Consider the following 18,295-nt stretch of genomic DNA (forward strand, 5'->3'; position numbering starts at 1 on the left):
CGAAGCTAAACCCACGAAACAATTCGTGAGCGTTAGCGCTTGGTGGTCCCCCGGGAGAATCTAAAGTATTTTATAACGTTGAGATCGGTGTATTTCCTTAACGAATAGCAAGAAGTGTTAGAAAGACTATTCACCAATGTTACCTTTAGGCGTTTTACATGTAAATTCACTATCAAAATAAAATGCATCATCTTCTTGACTAACGGCTGGTTTGAAGGGAGGCTTTATCTCTTTTTTGTAAAGAGCATGCCAATCGATTGTCGCAAAGAACACGTGGTTTTTGATTTCTTCCACTCCGCCTAAAGTGACGATAAAACAAATATAACTAATTAACTTATAAGGAAACAACCCATCTTTAAAGATGAGCGTGAGTGATTACCAGATCCAAGTCTGTTTGCGGGATTTCTCTTAAATAGTACTCTGAGAAGCGCCTGTGCTTCCGGTGAAATGTTAAGAGGCATACTAAGTTTTGCCTTTAATATTTGCGTCATTGTTTCCTTACGATTAGCACCTTGAAATGGCAGAGCTCCAGTCAACATTTCAAACTGAAAATTGAAAGTTTATGCTTCGCAAATCATAAAGATTGGAGTTAGAATGTGTTTCTTCGCGGTACGACTAACCATAAGAACACCAAAACTCCACCAGTCAGCAGCAAACGAATGCCCTTTTCGATTAACTATTTCAGGCGCCATATACTCTACCGTACCGCAAAATGAATACGCCTTACAATCGTCTAACGGTTGCTTGCTCAGACCAAAGTCAGTTAAAGATATATGGCCTTCTGTGTCCAGTAGAATACTATTTTAAACAAAAGAAAAACATCAAATCTGCATAGTTTACTGATGCTTATTGATAAATAATTAAATACAAACTTTTCTGGTTTGAGATCTCTATAAATAATTCCAAGTTTATGTATATGATCCAGTGCAAGAGCAAGTTCGGCTAGATAAAACTTTACATCATCCTCTGTAAACATTACCTATAATGATAAAGATAAATGTTTGTGCAATAACAATTAACATAATAGATCAATTTCAATGATTAAAACGTACCTCTTTAGCTAATCTTGAAAACAGGTCACCACCTCTTAAGAAATCTAAAATTAAATAAAGTTTGCCTTCTGTTTGGAATGCATAATGTAGTCGAACTATGAATGGATGCTCAACATCCACTAGTATGTTCCTTTCCATCTTTGTCCTAACTCTGTCCCGAACTAAGGTAACATTGGAACATTAGATCACTTTAAACAAAAGAGAAAAGCAATTTGTAAGAAGAGAATAGCTCTGAAAATAATCTTCACATTTTATACTTAAACTGTTTAGATATTTGTTGTTGATTTAAACATTTCAGAGCTACTCTCAGACATTTAACTCAATAAACACCTTTCAATGTTGCCTTTTTCAAAACTTTCATGGCATAAAGTGTCCCGCTATCTTTACCGACAACTTTCCTCACTAAGAATACCTAAACCCAAGAATTTTATTTGTAAAAACTGCACCTAGATTCGTGTTAATTCCTTCTTAACCCTTTCAATATGGGTTCTGGTTGCTGTGACTGATCTAGCGTCTAACCATTCCATATTGGAAGGCTTAATACATCAAGGATGGCAGCCATATATATTCCTTTAGAAAAATGTTGCAATTTAATCTTCTGAAAGTGTTGCAGTTGGTGTCTCTATCCATGGTATCTAGTTACTCAATCAGGCTTCCCATCCTCTATGTATCAACACGTAACAAACTTAACTACCTTTCCAAAAGAACCTTGACCGAGAACTTTGAGAAGCTCAAATTGAGATGGGTCTGCTTTCTCATGACCATCTCGTACTACCTCACGTAGTTCAATCTCATGGGACTCAGAGCACCCATTAGAACGTGGTTCAACCACGTTTCCCTGGGTGATCATCGCTTCCTCTTGAGCCTCTGCTGGAAGAATCTCTACAGATTGCTAAAGAAGGAAGTATATTGTAGTATTCCAACTTTCAATTGTAATTTAACTTTCATGAATGGGAATCATTTAAAAACCAGGCAGTTGTTTTGACATGTAAACATTACCTTCTCGTTTACATGTTGCTCGGACCAAGGGACTGTTAGAGTCGCCAACGGCATTATACTTGATGTCGCGTTATTGTTCGCGAAACTGTAGACGTTGTCGTAGAATATTCCCGCGTGCGCGGTCGTCATAAATTAACATTTAGTTGCGTTTAATTTACACAACCGAGACCACGGATAATGTGGACACGGAACACCGGAAGCACCTGCTTTAAAACCAAGCGAAATGGCTGCTTTTCAATAAACTTCGTAGAAAACGACGAAGAATATAATTAAAACACACGTATATTTGATGGAATATCTATATAAAGCACGATATTACGATAAGCAAAGTGTATATACGTATCATGAATAGGAATCGCGTTATATCAAAGTCGTTTTGTTCAGTAATTAAGCTAAGAAGTCACCTTTACATATACGTTATTGATTGAACTGTCAACAATCAACAATGGGGGAAAAAAAGTAAACCATCGAGTTGCTGAGATATGAATCACAGATACATGTCGCGAAATTAATTAATATATTTGAAACTGTTCGAGAACAGTTATGATTATTTTAAGTTTTTCTTACGGTATTTTCTGTTAGCAAGAATCCGAAATAATGACACTTAATTTGGAGAAACGATTTTTGCAAGTCCTTTAGTAAACATTGTACTTGATTGTACTTCGAATTAAATACTCGGGCGACTGACTAACTACTGTACTCGTAACGAGACACGCATAAACTAAATGTCCAAGTGATCAATTTTACGCGATGCTATACACTCCTTTTCAGATATACAACGACTTTCAGAAATTCAGAACAGGTCTCTTTTCAGAGAAAACCTGAACTAGATTTTGATTAATGTAGGATTAAATGACTAATTGATAAGGTATCGATATAGGCTACAAACTTATCTTCGAATGTAAACATATTTACAGATAAGTAATGTCATGTACTAAATGTAGTAAATCTTGATTGTAAATCAGGATTATGTTTATTATGTTTGTTCGACTAAAATAGTTGGATATTATCAAATAAATGTAAAATATTCCATAATTCAAACGTCATTTGTATTAATCGAGTAACAAATAAGAGATTTTTTTATCTCTTACTCGTTATTCGAAATATGATTCATTTACCAAGAAGATGACTCTAATAACCACGTGATTTGCTCACAAGGGTTAACGATACATTTTACATGTAATAAAAATAATAGATTTAATGAAATAATGAACAGTAAATTGCAATAAAAATAACAAATAGATGTTAATTATTGTAATAAAGTATGGTTAAGAATTTTGTTCATGTTTGATCATATGTTTGATTCAGAACATTGAAGTACAGCTATGTTCACGCAGTGCATCATTGCATGTTTTTGTGAAAAAGTTAACTGCAGATAAATTCATAACGAATATTTTGAAATTGTTAACACCATAAACTGTAGAATTATTTTTTGAATTGAGCCGTTTCTGTGATATATATACAAAAATAGGCAAGTGAATAAGCAAGTGAAAGAAGGGAACATTGTTCGCATCGGTAATTATCCTAACCTATACAAGTTCAGACGAATTCAATTTTACTATCATTCACTTCTCCTTCTTCTAATTATTTACAACAGTTTTTCTTTTTATTAATTATTATATTCATTAGAACTTCTATGTGGCGAAAAGATGTTCATTCTGTAAAATAATTAATAACATATAAACATTGTATGTAAAGTTGTGTCAGTATTTCTTTTCAAGTACGAAAATGCCATGCTGGTATTATGAGAAGAAGGAACTGCGAAACACTCCATCGATTCAGGATGGGATCGATTATGAGACAGAGTGCAGATACAGGAAAGAGGGTGCACGTTTCATAATAGACACAGGCACAAAAATGGACTTAGGTTACAATACAATGGCTACTGGCGTTGTTTACTTCCATAGATTCTATATGTTTCATTCATTTAAGAACTTTCCACGATATGTGAGTACTTTCAATTCTTTGATAATAGATTGTATAGTTTATATTCATATACATCTATTATCATAACTTTTATCAAACAAATAGCTGTTGCGTCACTTACATGTATTTTTTGTGTTTGGTGTTACTTAGGTGACCGCATGCTGTTGTTTGTTCCTGGCAGGTAAAGTAGAAGAAACACCAAAGAAATGTAAAGATATTATTAAAACAGCAAAAACTTTATTGACTGAACAAAAATTTACAACATTTGGAGAAGATCCCAAAGTAGGTTTTCCAATTTATGTTTGTTAATGTACTAAATAATGTTACTATTACAATACTTCCTATTACATAGGAAGAGGTGATGACACTAGAAAGAATTTTGTTACAAACTATTAAATTTGATCTGCAAGTAGAACATCCTTATAGCTACTTATTAAAGTATGCAAAGTGTCTTAAAGGTGATAAAAATAAACTACAAAAGATGGTTCAAATGGCTTGGACATTTGTTAATGACAGGTAATAACAATATAATACTACTTAACACTTAAAGTGTCTACATGTCTGTTACTTTCTCACACAGTTTATGCACGACACTGTCATTGCAATGGGAACCTGAAATTATAGCTGTTGCACTCATGTATTTAGCTGGGAAACTTAGTAAATTTGAAGTGGTCGACTGGAATGGAAGACAACAGAAACACTTACGTTGGTGGGACATGTTCGTTGAAGATGTTACTATGGATCTTCTAGAAGGTTTCTAACTCCATGAAAGTGTACTTAAAATTGGTTTTGAGTTTAAACCTTAAAATTTCATAGTACACACATCTCGTTCTTTTCTTTCTAGATATATGTCATCAAGTATTAGATTTATATTCGCAAGCTAATAATGCAAAACCGCCAGATTCTCCCCCTATGACGCCATCCAACGAACCGTGTAGAGAAAGAGCTGTACCAGTGCCTCCCGGTGAAGCATCAGCATCTACTACACCAAACGGTATGAGATGTGATGCTTCGTTAGTGTAGTAATTAAAAAATAAACCCCTTTATTTGTTATATTGTAGTTACACCAGGAAAGTCAGTCAAGGTCGAAGGAGTTGCAGTTTCCGCGAATGGATGTCCAACTACTGATGCTGCAGACACAGTAAAACCAATGGATGTACCGCCACACTTCCCAACATATCCAGCTAATTTCCCACCTAACAGTACCACCTATCCACCAGCGTTTCCTCCGACAAATGTTTCCGTACCTCCCCCTCCTGTGAATGCAATGAACCATATTGCACCACCTATGCACCATATTGGTACGACAAGTACAATTAGACCTGCACCACCTGCTCCTACCACAACCCAACCACCCTTTCAACCATATCCTTATCCTACGAATGCGTCATACTTCGCTCCAAATAATCCAGTACCACCAGCGTCCGCACCGCGCACATATTATCCACCGCAACCTTAACACATGGAAACTTATGATACTAAGAGCGTAATTTTTACAGATGTGTTATCATAAAATTTACGCCAACATGTTAAAAAAAGTAACTCTTTCTGGTCGTGAGGCCTTCTTTTTCTTAACATATTGGCATAAATTCTTGATCAGCAACATAGTATATATTAATTTAAGTTTCATTATTTTAAAATTAGTATTATTGAAAGAATACTAAATAAGTCTTGTACATATTGTATATATGTAAGGTTTGCTATCGATGATAGAACTTGAGTCTAGAGTTTTTGTATTATCAATATCTATCTTAATTAAGTAAACAAAATTTCTAAGATAACAGATGGTCAGTTTTAAATATAAAGATTTCCTTTACTAAAAAAATTTTTTCCACCAAATGAAACATTACGCAGTGTACAATTCATTGCTGTAAATAATTTTAAAAGAGGTTCCGCGGACACCGAGTCCAATACAAAATTATCTATGTACAAAACGTATAAAACTGCAGGTAGCTCCATGAATTCTGCATATGACAAAACTGAAAAGAAATATACAACTTTATTATTAAAATTATATCTGAAAACATGTGCATTATTGGATACCCACCTCCTGCTGCCACCCCATGTACAATGTTAGGCTGTTCTAATAGGGGCTCTTTTAAACTACAAACATTCTCTCCACTTTTTGTAGCTAACATTCTTAGAAAAGATGGTGTGGCTGGTATGTTCTTACACTTGAATTGTGACACATGGTGGCACGTTACACAAATTGTAGAGTTTGAATTCGTCAAGATCTCAGACATCTAAGAAGATCAGTAATGTTAATGTAAAGTAGTAATATTTTATATAAATATACTTCAGCGAAATATACTTGCCTTATCCACAAGTTTTCCAGAAAATTTGATGTCCAACTGTGGAGATACGATGCACAGATATACTTCGTCGTTAATCTGGTAAATTATACACACTTTCGTTTTATTTTCATCTTCTACAAGGCACACTTCTTCTGCATTTTGGCATAAACATTCTCTCGTGAAATCTATAAATTCGTTAGAAACATTTATAACGCTATCGATATTATAGACGCTGACAAATGTAAACAAATATTACCGAGTAACATTTTGCCTTCGACCACTATTAACGTTTCGATTCGTACTGGTTTTTCTTTCAGCCATCGAAGAGAAAATTCTCTGAAGATACATATTAGAGATGATAACAAAAATTGTTGAATGTTTACAGCGAAGAGGTTAGGTCAAATGAACATACAACTTACAATTGATTACCTGTACGTTCACTTGGTCCACCTTCGTCATCCCCATCCCAAAATGCTCTGGAAACTGGGAATACTACTTCGCCAAAAAAGGATACCATTTTGATATTAATGAAATTGTCAAAGATTGCTGTGAAACAAAACCTTGCAACACTGCTCTTACTGCATTGTCATGCTGTCATATTACGCGCCAAAAACGCAACAGATTGCTGAAATTGGACATCATTTTAATAAATTTCCATGATAAATGATTCGTTATTGAAATAAACATAAAGCAGGTAAAAACAGCGACAACTTCGTTTGATACATCTTCATTTATTGGTTTGTTTGTATAATTTTACAACTATGCATTGCTAGAAAAATTATTTATTTGTCAATTGTTGATTATACATATCTGTATAAAAGTATAACAATTTTTATTCAATGTCTTTTTTATAGAAATATGTCTACTAGAAGACAATAAAATAGAAATTCGTATAAACATACGAACATTTTTTGTTTTCTAGTGCTAGAGTAGGTCCTACCAATATATGAACATTTTGTATATAGATAATTCTTATCTTTTTCTAAAATAGCATTTCTCTCATTATCTTAGAAATTAAAAAAAAAAGTGAATAAATTGTACACTTAAAACTAATATTAAATTTCATTGTCATTCTTTTTGGTTTTCAGATCTCCTTAATTATTGGGCCCTCGCGTTGATTATTTAATACATAAACATATTAAAATTGTTCTATAAAGTAATGAGCATTGCAGATGATTTAAAGGTACAACTTTGCGACACAATTTGGTATCTAACAATACCTTACATATATTGTGTGTACATTGGTCTAAAATATACGATATAAAATCATGTACTTAACACGTGAGATGTACTGTTCCCAAGCTAAACCGTAACGCATTTTACAACGTTCATTGTCCCTTATTGCTCTGTGTACTAACAATGCGGTGCACATAATTGCATAATAATAAGGCAGAATATCACATGCCAAACTTGTACACGAAATCGACCACCACATAATTATATCGCCCAAGTAATTTGGATGCCTTACGTGACCCCACAATCCAGATACTATAAGCTTCTTACCACGAATCGTGGGAATAGTGTCAAGATCTGTAACATAATCTAAATAAGTATTTCAAAACACGTATTAGTCTAAAAGTATGGTTTAATTACTTACGAGGCAATGACTGTGACAAGGGGTTCTTTCTGAATTCATTTTTCTGTGAATTACTAATCCTGTACAATAAATAACCAATTATAAAACCGATTGCAGGAAGTGCAAGCCAATAGTTGAATTGTTCCCTAAAAAGGAAATATTTAGTTTCGTTGGTGTTTCTTCTGATATTTTTATTTATCCCTTCCCACTTACTTGTGATAGAGCATGTATTTAGTCGTAAGAGTGGGTAAAAATGGATATAGCATGTAACCCGTACACAACATATAACCAGTTCCCTCGTACATTACTTCGAAAGTCGTCAAAATTGTAGACTCAAAGAAAAGTGCGTCCATTGAATAAATTATTTGTAAGGAGGCAACTAGTAGGACACTCATGTTGAGGTGTTCTATACTATAATTTTCGGCTTCTTCGATTGCTTTCGTGACGATAGCCAAGTTTATGATAATCTGAAATTTTAATGTAGACATACGAGGTATACTTTATGCTTTTGTAAGTGTAAACATTTTTGGTAAAGGTATTACCATAGCTATCATGGCTGTGCGGAAAAAGTTCATTTTAATATCCAATGGACCGATTCGTGGATTTATTTCCCTTCCTTGCCAAAAATTGTAGATCACACTGTTTGTAGATCCATATATATTGAGATTTGCTACTGGGGCTTTACTTCCCTTTATAAATAACAATAATGACAAGACTACACCGAGTATCCAACCGCTGATCGAAAATTGTATATAATTTTCTATAATAAAATCGCCGACTTCGAATTCTTTATATATACAAGTGATAAATATAATTAACGATAAAAGAGCACACAAAAATCCTGGAAAAGAATAAGTTACAATTTCGCTTAAACGTTCTTCGAAATAGCTAAAAATTCGAAAACTATGGAGAATTACCATTTAAGCGATATTGCAATCTTCCAATTCTACTTTGTGGTCCATCAACTTTTTTTCCGATTGGAGTGATCGAAACGATAGTCACGAATAAAAAGAATCCCAAGTATGTAACAAAAGCTTTTAAATTTATGTAAGAATTTAAATCTGTGGGTATATCAGGATACTCAAATTTACACTGATCTGTTGTACACATCAGTTGTGGTAATATCGTAATCATGGGTGTCAAGAATATAAGAATAAGAGTGCCAAACCATCCTCCCCATTCTTGTGGTTCGCGGATCATTTTTATTTCTTTTTCGCGCTTTTCTATTACTTGTGAATCTAATTTCACATCTTCTTCGTAATTCAGTCGTTTTAACAGAGTCTGAAACAAAGTACTAATAAACACAAATTACAAATTCAATTTATAATAAATACTGTATAGAGAAAACCTTACTTGATCTCTTTGCACTGAGTGACCTCTTTCTTTCGTGTCATAAATAAAGTCAAGCACTTGACTCTTCCTTTCCAAAGGAAGCGAGGCAGCTCTGTTAATATTTCTCGTCAATGTAATCGTTTTATGGTCTGGTTCAGGTTTCAGTGTAGCAGAGTACAATCTCATCGATCTACGCGTAACTCCAAGTTCGTTTAATCGAAACTGTAGAGGGAGCGTTTCCATAGGACTGTCATTGTCATTTATACTTTTTTTGCTAACAATATTTTCATCATTGGGTACATCTACACATGGTAACAGTTGCATTACTTAATGGTATAATTCAATACAATATGCTATTACTTATAAACTGTATATTTACCATTCTTAACTTCTACTCGTGGTATGGTAACTTTTGCAAGTCTGCCCCTTAGTTTTCTATTCACAGATGACGCAGGTCTTCCAGGTGAACGTCTGCTCGGCGATTTTCTGCTGGGAGAATATCGAGAGGGACTCATTCTGCCCTTACTTCTAGATCTTGTCACACTCCGAGATGGCCTGCTCACCTAGAATTTTAAATTATTCCAAAATCAAGCACCTGCAGTGCATACTTTAGAATTAAACATTAAAAACAGTAAAAAAGAATACTCTAATGTCGTTGGAATGAACACTATGTTCATTGCCTGCTTCGAACTGGACTTTGTATTGTTCGCCCCTCACGCTTAATATTTTTCCTACGTGATACTCAGCTGTGGCTGGATGTTTAGCAAGTACAACATCTCCTTCGGAAAACTTCATTTTTATTATACCTGCAAATCGATACTAACCTTTAAAATATAATTATGTAACAAAACAGGTAAATGCATCAAATATTCAAAGAACTTTTCACTGTGTATGCAAAATGTGTTTCATTCATAAAAGAGTTATATAGCACTGTTATCAAATTCACGTCGAAGAATAGATTCAATATTGTATGGAATTCTTTCACTGCAATACCGTCATGTACAAGAGGAATCATGAATTAAACTCTAACGTATGGTATTATTAAACGACATATTTGTACAACTTACCCGTCGTTTTACACAGTCAGTAGCAATATCTTGTAATGAGATTCTGGCTGGTTTAAAAATAAGACAGCTTCTAATCGTGAGGTTATAATTAACGCTTTTTTTTGCATCATAACATGGAAGACGCCACGGTGTTCGGAGATGCATAAAATGCAGCCCACGCTAGATAATTGACGCGTTACGATGCATTTACAAGGAAACGATGTTTGAATTTATCTGTATTATTCGATATAAATAAATTGGAATAAATATCAAATTTGGAGTAATAGATACTTTCAAAACTATTCATTACGCTTGTAAAATAGAACATCTTTGAGACAAATGCATAATAACAACAGGGGGCTGCATTTTATGAAAAAAGATAGTGGTATGGATGAATTTGCCATTTGGCTTAAGAAGCTTTACTTTGAGGCCCCTACATTTTTAATATTTCTAATTTCTATTATAATTCTTAGTTCGATTTCATTAATACAATATTTTATTTCAGAAAAGTCAGAGATTCTCAAAGGAATGGGCTCCAGGCCCTCGTACGTCTTGATCCCTCACTGGTATATTCTCCCGCCAATTTGGGTCCCGATTTGGGCACGTTTACACGACAGAGAATTAGTTTTTATTCAACGTTTGACAAGGTAAAAGTGACTTCAATTTCAATTCATTTTCTTTTATCTTCTAAAATATGTAATTATCTTGTAAAAATAGTAAATGGACTTTTTGATAAATGACTTTGCAAAATATATGTTCATTGTACATGAGTGCGTGTTTCCAACGTTTTATGCGATAAATTATTTGCTATGAGAAGCCTCCATATCTAGAGATTTTGAAATTCTAGCACTTTGATCTACAATTCCGTAAAATCACCAAAAGTGAACGATAGTTAACACAATACAACGTGAAGTTTCGAAAGGGCCATCATCGCACCAGTATTTTCATTGCAATCCCATAATCCTAGAGAGTAATTATTTACATGTAAAATTCAATCGAGTAAAGATGGACACGAACGCGCTTGCCGATCAAGCAAATTTGAAAGATGAGGAACAATTTTTAGTAAGTGCATGACATCTATCGCGACGTGTTAACATTAAACTAACATTATCAATTCCGCGCGCTGTGGTTATCACGTCATGAATATGCAACCGGAAATAACTCCAAAAGGAAATTCATTTCCGCGCAATGCTAACGCGCTAAAATTCTTTTTTTAGATTTCCGTGGAGACCACCTTGACTACCGTGAAGAACAATATTCACAACTTTATCAAAGATGTCCCTCAAGCGCTGATCGACTCTGGATTAGAGTTCGATCTGGAAAAATTAACCATGGAAAACGAACAGAAGACGCAGCATCTCATCAGTTCGTTTCCGAAGTCGTTTACCGACGAAACGAACAAAGAAGGCACGTACGCCATCCAGGTTACCAGATGGCGTTTCGTCAATTAATTTCACTTTGAAAAAATGTAGCAATCGTTTAGTTTTGAGAAATAAATTTTCCTTTCGTTATGCGCAGAGGAAAGGAAGAAAATATCTGGCCTGGAACAGGAATGCGAGAGATTGCGTACGCAATTGCAGCAACAAATAGAGGGGAATAAAAAAGCCCAAGATGAGATAGAGTACCTAAGAGAACAAGTAATTTGACAATTTATAACTAGCTAACTTTTTTAAATTTACATTGTCGTTGGTTGGTTAATCAATAAATTCATTTCTTTTTTTCTTTTTTTAGATACTAAATCAGAGCACGTACTGCACAAGTTTGGGAGCAGTTTTGGGAAACCTGACTTGGCGTGCTTCCAGATTTCGCGAAATCGTCGATGTATGGCTTTCCTCGGTGTGTATGATTTTTTAAAGATCATATTATGCGTAGTTAAGATTTTGTTCCTTTTGTAATTGTTCCATTGCAGTTTCAGCACAACATTGGTGAATTTTTATCGATAACGGACGGAAGTTTCGTTGCATTTATAAATACTTATCGGAACGCTTTCCCCCCCACCAGTAACGTAGAATACCAGTTCATAATTGGGCTATTGGGCATCGTGTCGAATATATCTGCGAGTCCAGAGGGGCGTGAATTTTTAATTACCGATCCTAACGGCAGAGACTTCGTGGAGAAGATGGTGAAGCTCATGCCCACTCTGCCTCTTTCGCAGGGTTCCCTTTCTTTGCAAAGGTGAGCTTGCTGCATACTATTTTACACATTTATTATACTTTGTTCAACGGGACGGAAGTGGCCAAAATAAATTCAAATTCATTAGAAAAGTTTTTCTACGATAATATTTTAATGAGGACCCTGTTATTTGGGTTTTAACTATTTGCCAAGTTTCGTGTTTGATACCCATTAAGCGTCCTGTGATACACCCTTGGTTGTTAGTCACAGTGAGCCAATGAGAATTCTGTCGCAGTCACGTGGTTATGTTTACTGGAACCTTTCGTTTCTCTGGACAAAATACATTTCAAACGCTCAAGGTAAATTTCCTGACTGCAAAGTGTGAATCACGCAAAGCAACTCCGATTTAACGTCAGCTTCTTTCTCTGTTTGAAAGATAGAGAACCTCTATCTGTAGGTTAGCGTTTGGTGAATTTTAATTAAAGTAATGCCTGACGGTCGCGATTAAAACGAATAATGGTTAATCCCCCGCGACGATTGACGATCGAATTAACTGTTAATCACTCGCGACGATTGGCGATTAAATTACGTAATCGTAAATCAGATATGATGGATGGTTAAAGTAATCGTCAGCAATTTATCACATTTATGGTATTCTGCAGTGTCGAGTCGAAAACATTGAGAATTTCAAGATGTATCTTGAAAGTTGGGAAACTAATTAGATTGTACTTTCGAGAGTTCGTCAAATAACTTGATTGCATTGTCCAGCAGAATTGGGCGTATTTGGAGGAAGATAACGATTCAGATTTAGATAAAACGTTATTTGTTATTCGTTATCTATGTGAAAATATGCCTAAACCAAAGAATTCATTTAATGTATTCGACTAACGTTTTTAATCGTTGTCGATGATTTGTTTAACACGTTGACCGCCGTGTCATCCATATATAAGTGACAGTGCTGTTTACTGAAGAAATAAACAAATTAATTTTGAAAGTTAAATATCAAAGAAAATGAATTTATATGAAATATTTGAATTTCGATGAAGTTACAAAAATAAATACCACAATAAATGTTTGATTATGTAGTCTCCAATAGTCAGTAAATAAAATTTAATCGCAGTAGAAATTTTTAAGAGTATTAGTGTGGCAGTCGACGTGTTAATCGATTAACTCTAACGCGTTGTACTTTTGAAAATCGATGGCATTATCAATGCAACATAAGGCAACGCCATGTAGCACAAGGCAATACAATGTAAACGAAACGGAATCAAATTACAGTCGATTGATGTCTAGATCGTGTTTCGAGTTGAAGAGGTCAATTTACATAAATTCGAGTTGTTGACGTCAAGTAGCTGTATACCTAGCTTCGAGTTCACTTTTGTTTATGTTTTAAGTCATCGAGAACTTACAAAGAAAAGTGAATAGCATCTCGACTTAAAGAGGTTAGATTGCAGAAAGGATTTGTTGATGTATCTGGTTCCAAAGCTTAAAGTTGGCGAAGGGGGAGGAGGAAGGCACCAGGGAACAGAAAGTAGAGTGATAGAATAGACATGGTGGGGATGATAACTAAATGACCTTGAGCGGCCAATAACTTCCACTTTGACAGCGTTATTGATTTTCTTTCGTTTCTAATCGCGACGGATTTTTGTTTGCAGATTGATGCTCATGACATTGTATAACGTCAGTATGAATGAAACCGGTTTGCAGCATCTGTTCGAGTCACGAGTAGGAGACGTATTGAGCTACTATTTGAAAAACAATTCGCTACCGGACGAAATACAATTGCTCTGCCTGCAGGTTCTCCACTCGATTACATATGGTATTAGCAATCCGAAATACATCCACGATCTGCTTTCTACTCTACCAATAAACAAAATAGAGGACACTGCAACATCGAACAAAAACGAGATGAGCGCCATCGCCAAGCAGATTGTAAAACACTTGAGAGACGCGAAGAAATTCGTAACCTCCAATTAAATAACATTTGCCAATCAGAGTTATGTGTAGATTTTAATCTAGGGAAGAGTTGGCAGAATCTATTTATTTTTCTATGTAAAATATTCTAGGATGAATCTACTCGTATAAAAGTGTATCGACACATTTGTATACATATAAGCTCGTAAAGGTCACGCGTTTAGAATGGTTATACTAAAATGGAAATTCATCATCAGTAATTTTTTCCATCTTATACTTTTCATTAGTCGACGATTTCACACATTTACAGTTAGATTGTGTCCGCTAGAATAACAAAGAAATTGAACAGGTACGACAACTCTCCCTTATTACGTAAGCTTAACGTCGTCGACGGGATTCCACAAATGTCATCGATTCATTTGCGTTTTCAACAAAACGACGCCGATTATTTACAATCGTAGAAACACACTTTATACGATGTTTTCGTCTGAAGCAACACGTTACGTTCCGACTGTAATTGCGGCCATGTCAAGCATCAGTGTATCCTTGGAACATGTTCGTGACAGGTCCGAGAACTGTCGAATATCGATCTGCCTTATGTAGCTATGAAATAAAAGCAATTGCGTGGGACAGCGTGTGGAACGGGCCAAATCGATTACGCGTACTGTTATTGTGCAGCTAGCCGTGAACCAGCGCTAAAACATTTTTTATCGATATCTTTCGCGTATTTAAGCACAGTCGTGTCTAAATTTACTCAAGCTTAACTGAAATCATTATACGTTCGATGAAATTGTGTATTCTTTAGTTTGTACAATGCTACTCGAAGAAAACACGTGCGTCCAACACGTGTACATTTATATTTATTTTAAACATTGATTTTGTAGTTACGTTTTCTTTGTTCGTTGGATGAACCGTTGCGACGGAAAGTCGACATTGGCACGAGAAACGCATCGATAGAGAAACGCTCGACGCGTTACTCTAAATTTCAATGTGCATCGGTGGCCTTCGGGTTCGAAGGTTGCGGCAACGCCACAACAACGCTGCGGTAACTCGTTTCCGAGTCGCAACCCCGGCGAAAACATTTACACGTGCGCAACGTTACGAACGTGTACTTGGCAGTTTCCAGCGATCTCCCGTCTCGATAAACCGGCAATTACCAGCGCATGAGATTACAGCTGGGGAACCGTTGAAAAGGTAGCGTAACGCCTGCAACTTCTTAACCCGGTGGGTTGAATCGATCCCATCGAGATCGATGCATATGCGCCAGGTTGCAGGTCCAGGCGAATGCACCACGTTAAATGCCAAAATGGTGATCAATTCTTTTTATTCCTGGTGGAATGTAGACAATGTCTTCTTTTCGTGTCGAACGTTCATTGGGGTACAGCGAAAGGTTATAAGTTTGACCCGGTTCTATAGGCACGATGAAGCTAGTAAAATCGAATGCAAACGCTATAGTCAGGGTTACCGTACCTGGGAGAGTAGGAAACGAGTACACTGGATATTCTTTGATAATCAATGACTACAAGTTTAGCTACGATAGCGTATCGGAATAGTTTTGTTAGTAATTACAAGCAACGACTTAACCAGGTTTTTATTTTCTTGTATCGAAGAGCGTACATTTAAACAGCTTGGTAATCCAAGCACAGAGACGTGTTTTGATACGTTTGATACTGATACTTTGTATAAAACCCTTCTAAGAAATGTTTTCAAACGATTAGTTACTTGTCAATACGCGCGATTGATGTGTCGACACGTGTCGATTACATCAAGTTTAGTCTCGTTACGTGATAAAAGTTATAATCAGATATACCGTGACTTAATTACCGTGGTAGGAAGAACGTACATACAATTAGGATATTTCTTAAAAACGAAAGACCATGCAGGTGCAATTAGTACGATCAAGAAAGAAGTTAATTTCGCATTCAAACAAACCAGAATCCTGATCGCCTTTACACGGCGTTTGACCAAGATAAACCGATAAGGCCGTAATCTTTCGGTTCGCTGAGCAAATACATATTGTTTTGTATGCACAGAAGATATGGAAAAAAAATGTTTCTTTATCTCGCGGATTAGACTGGTTGGAGCTCAGGTGGGTTTTGCAAAATAAAATGAATAGGAAAATATTTGACGAGTTATCGCTTTGAATTTGAAGCTTTCTATGGTGTCTTTCATTTGATGGCCATTTCGAGCGGCCCAATTGAAATCGACCCGTTCCGAGAACAAATTTTCCATAGTTAGTTAGTTTCTATATATGTATAAGTATACATAAATATATGTATATGTATGTATACGTATGTATAATTACTACTTGCATATAAACGTGTATGTTTTGTCATAGGATACCCTTAAGTTATACGCTCAAACGTTGAGTTTTTCGACAAACTATAATAAACCCTACATCATCCCTCAGGGGCTGTAGCTACGTTTAAATTGTACAATGTAGCAACAGTACGGGTTTAGCAATCCCGAGGTACCCGAGCTACAGGGGGGACCAGTGGGCCTCGTACTAATGGGAACGCCAAAGAATGATGCAGAGGGGTCTCTAAGCAAATGCAAAGTAACATAACGAAAGAATTAAATGAATGTAATGAACCAACATTCAAAAAATCAAAAAACACAACGGTTTTCCAAAAAGGACTCTTTTTCTCGAACTGACATCGTTAAATTCAATATTCTACGTTCCATGGTGTCTATGTCCAAAAAATTTGCCCAACGAATCCACGAAGAATTCTTTACAAGGCAATCAGCGAGCTTCGCGTCCTTCCAAATGCCAAAAGGTTCCCCCTTCCCGCAAAGTATAGACGCATGGTAATACCGACGCGAGCTATCGCGTCGATAATCGACCTGCGCAGACTCGTGGGTACGGATCGCGTGGGGGCGTGCGCGACGAGAGATCGCGCCGGCGCCGTGGCGCTCGTCGTCGGCGTCCGTACGTAACGGGAACGAGTGGGGGCAGGAGGAGCGAGCGGCGGGGAGGGGGGCACGCGTCGCGACGTCCGGCGTCGCGCAAACGGGAGATCACGGCAGGCAGGCAGGCAGGACCTAGGGAAGGCGACGGCCGGGCGGTCGTTTTATTGATCCCGGGGCGCCGCGGCGCGACCCACCCGCGGCGGGATCGTCTGCGAGAAAATTCTACTTCGACAAGGATTTTCGTACACGTCTACTTTCCGCGAACGGTACCGTGGAAAGCCATCCGAGTAAATCGCGAGGGGGGGTTTCGATAAAAATCGCGTCGGTTCCTCGTTCGAGCTGTTCGAGGCGCGAATCGGGATCGAATTCGTTTGGACTCGTCCCTGTGCGAGCGAAGGAATACCCCTGGTCGTCGTTGTCGAGAGGTTGTCGAACGTTTAGAAATTAGTGTCCGTGTAAGGTGACACCGTAACGTCACCTTATCGATGGCTATTTAAGTTTCGAACGTATCTCGGGGGTGGACACAAATAATCTACGGACCGTATGACCGACGTTTGAACGCGGCTCGACGTAAGCGTCCTCAGGACTACGGGGGTGGATCGTTCGGGATCACCAGTGGTCGAGGTGGAACACCAATGGACTGAGGGACGTCGCGAAACGCCCGGAAGGAGCTGTCGTCGAGCAGCTGCGACTTCCAGGATATCATAAAACGCCGATGGAGGGTGTGTAGAGGAGCGGGGCGCACCGGACCCCCCGAAGGTGGTGTCATCGCGGCGATCTCGCGTAGTTCCTCGTCCCCGGGGACGCTGGACAACCGGGATCGGTGGCTGTGGGTGTCTAGACCGGTTTAAGACAGTGACTTCCGGGTAGGCGCCGCGGCGCCGACATGGGCCCCGCCAACAGCCGCGAGCAGATCGGGGAGCAGATCGGTGACGACGATGGCCTGCAAATACACCCCAAAACTACGGCCAATAATATCGTGAGTTTCTCTTATAAGTCGCTTTTTTACCAGCTTTTATCGTTGAACTGGATCACTTGGCCTTTGAGGAGCATGGGCGGATCTCACGGGGATGGTTTGGCGAGTTTTTGAATTAGAATCTTTAAGGGATGCTGTGAAGGCTCGGTGAGGATAAA

At 37.2% G+C, this 18,295-nt stretch overlaps 5 protein-coding genes across 5 annotated transcripts; 2 read left to right on the forward strand and 3 right to left on the reverse strand.

Annotated features, from left to right (window-relative positions):
- Positions 1 to 6: 6 nt before the first annotated feature.
- Positions 7 to 2,447, reverse strand: LOC128892791 (ribosomal protein S6 kinase alpha-3-like; the record flags this gene model as incomplete). Its single annotated transcript, XM_054153339.1, has 9 exons — positions 2,052 to 2,447; positions 1,747 to 1,944; positions 1,383 to 1,464; positions 1,053 to 1,213; positions 873 to 979; positions 621 to 798; positions 380 to 545; positions 144 to 299; positions 7 to 60 (listed from the first exon to the last, which is right to left on the reverse strand). Coding segments are annotated over exons 1-9 (1,231 nt in total), but the record flags the coding sequence as incomplete, so codon positions are not given.
- Positions 2,448 to 3,255: 808 nt separating this feature from the next.
- Positions 3,256 to 5,758, forward strand: LOC128892790 (cyclin-K-like). The gene is made up of 7 exons (XM_054153338.1): positions 3,256 to 3,566; positions 3,773 to 3,998; positions 4,128 to 4,259; positions 4,330 to 4,493; positions 4,558 to 4,730; positions 4,822 to 4,971; positions 5,039 to 5,758. The coding sequence occupies exons 2-7, from the start codon at positions 3,780 to 3,782 to the stop codon at positions 5,434 to 5,436; spliced, it is 1,236 nt and encodes a 411-aa protein (XP_054009313.1). The 5' UTR covers positions 3,256 to 3,566; positions 3,773 to 3,779; the 3' UTR covers positions 5,437 to 5,758.
- Positions 5,759 to 6,884, reverse strand: LOC128892792 (proteasome assembly chaperone 1-like). Its single transcript, XM_054153340.1, has 5 exons — positions 6,691 to 6,884; positions 6,528 to 6,607; positions 6,293 to 6,456; positions 6,025 to 6,220; positions 5,759 to 5,956 (listed from the first exon to the last, which is right to left on the reverse strand). The coding sequence occupies exons 1-5, from the start codon at positions 6,786 to 6,788 to the stop codon at positions 5,772 to 5,774; spliced, it is 723 nt and encodes a 240-aa protein (XP_054009315.1). The 5' UTR covers positions 6,789 to 6,884; the 3' UTR covers positions 5,759 to 5,771.
- A 153-nt stretch (positions 6,885 to 7,037) lies between these two features.
- Positions 7,038 to 10,414, reverse strand: LOC128892789 (delta(14)-sterol reductase TM7SF2-like). Its single transcript, XM_054153337.1, has 9 exons — positions 10,247 to 10,414; positions 9,825 to 9,985; positions 9,559 to 9,742; positions 9,201 to 9,481; positions 8,765 to 9,128; positions 8,390 to 8,688; positions 8,061 to 8,314; positions 7,869 to 7,993; positions 7,038 to 7,801 (listed from the first exon to the last, which is right to left on the reverse strand). Exons 2-9 carry the CDS (start codon positions 9,972 to 9,974, stop codon positions 7,518 to 7,520), a joined length of 1,941 nt encoding a protein of 646 aa, XP_054009312.1. The 5' UTR covers positions 9,975 to 9,985; positions 10,247 to 10,414; the 3' UTR covers positions 7,038 to 7,517.
- Positions 10,415 to 10,793: 379 nt separating this feature from the next.
- Positions 10,794 to 16,634, forward strand: LOC128892788 (heat shock factor 2-binding protein-like). Its single transcript, XM_054153336.1, has 7 exons — positions 10,794 to 10,872; positions 11,073 to 11,287; positions 11,443 to 11,636; positions 11,751 to 11,862; positions 11,957 to 12,061; positions 12,135 to 12,400; positions 13,993 to 16,634. Exons 2-7 carry the CDS (start codon positions 11,231 to 11,233, stop codon positions 14,312 to 14,314), a joined length of 1,056 nt encoding a protein of 351 aa, XP_054009311.1. The 5' UTR covers positions 10,794 to 10,872; positions 11,073 to 11,230; the 3' UTR covers positions 14,315 to 16,634.
- Positions 16,635 to 18,295: the final 1,661 nt, after the last annotated feature.

This window comes from Hylaeus anthracinus, unplaced genomic scaffold, assembly GCF_026225885.1.
Source record: "Hylaeus anthracinus isolate JK02 unplaced genomic scaffold, UHH_iyHylAnth1.0_haploid 18266, whole genome shotgun sequence".
NCBI classification, from domain to species: Eukaryota; Metazoa; Arthropoda; class Insecta; order Hymenoptera; family Colletidae; genus Hylaeus; species Hylaeus anthracinus.

What these genes read in the sequence shown, in the direction of transcription:
- LOC128892790 (XM_054153338.1), top strand. Translation starts at nt 3,780, where the DNA reads ATGCCATGCTGGTATTATGAGAAGAAGGAACTGCGAAACACTCCATCG. An exon ending in TTAAGAACTTTCCACGATAT is followed by an intron (nt 3,999 to 4,127) that starts GTGAGTACTTTC and finishes GGTGTTACTTAG; the next exon opens with GTGACCGCATGCTGTTGTTT. An exon ending in TACTATGGATCTTCTAGAAG is followed by an intron (nt 4,731 to 4,821) that starts GTTTCTAACTCC and finishes TTTTCTTTCTAG; the next exon opens with ATATATGTCATCAAGTATTA.
- LOC128892792 (XM_054153340.1), bottom strand. Translation starts at nt 6,788, where the DNA reads ATGGTATCCTTTTTTGGCGAAGTAGTATTCCCAGTTTCCAGAGCATTT. An exon ending in GAACGTACAGGTAATCAATT is followed by an intron (nt 6,608 to 6,690) that starts GTAAGTTGTATG and finishes ATGTATCTTCAG; the next exon opens with AGAATTTTCTCTTCGATGGC. An exon ending in ACATGGGGTGGCAGCAGGAG is followed by an intron (nt 5,957 to 6,024) that starts GTGGGTATCCAA and finishes ATTTCTTTTCAG; the next exon opens with TTTTGTCATATGCAGAATTC.
- LOC128892789 (XM_054153337.1), bottom strand. Translation starts at nt 9,974, where the DNA reads ATGAAGTTTTCCGAAGGAGATGTTGTACTTGCTAAACATCCAGCCACA. An exon ending in ACGAGTAGAAGTTAAGAATG is followed by an intron (nt 9,482 to 9,558) that starts GTAAATATACAG and finishes TACCATGTGTAG; the next exon opens with ATGTACCCAATGATGAAAAT. An exon ending in CTTGTCACAGTCATTGCCTC is followed by an intron (nt 7,802 to 7,868) that starts GTAAGTAATTAA and finishes ATTATGTTACAG; the next exon opens with ATCTTGACACTATTCCCACG.
- LOC128892788 (XM_054153336.1), top strand. Translation starts at nt 11,231, where the DNA reads ATGGACACGAACGCGCTTGCCGATCAAGCAAATTTGAAAGATGAGGAA. An exon ending in TAGAGTACCTAAGAGAACAA is followed by an intron (nt 11,863 to 11,956) that starts GTAATTTGACAA and finishes TTCTTTTTTTAG; the next exon opens with ATACTAAATCAGAGCACGTA. An exon ending in TCGATGTATGGCTTTCCTCG is followed by an intron (nt 12,062 to 12,134) that starts GTGTGTATGATT and finishes GTTCCATTGCAG; the next exon opens with TTTCAGCACAACATTGGTGA.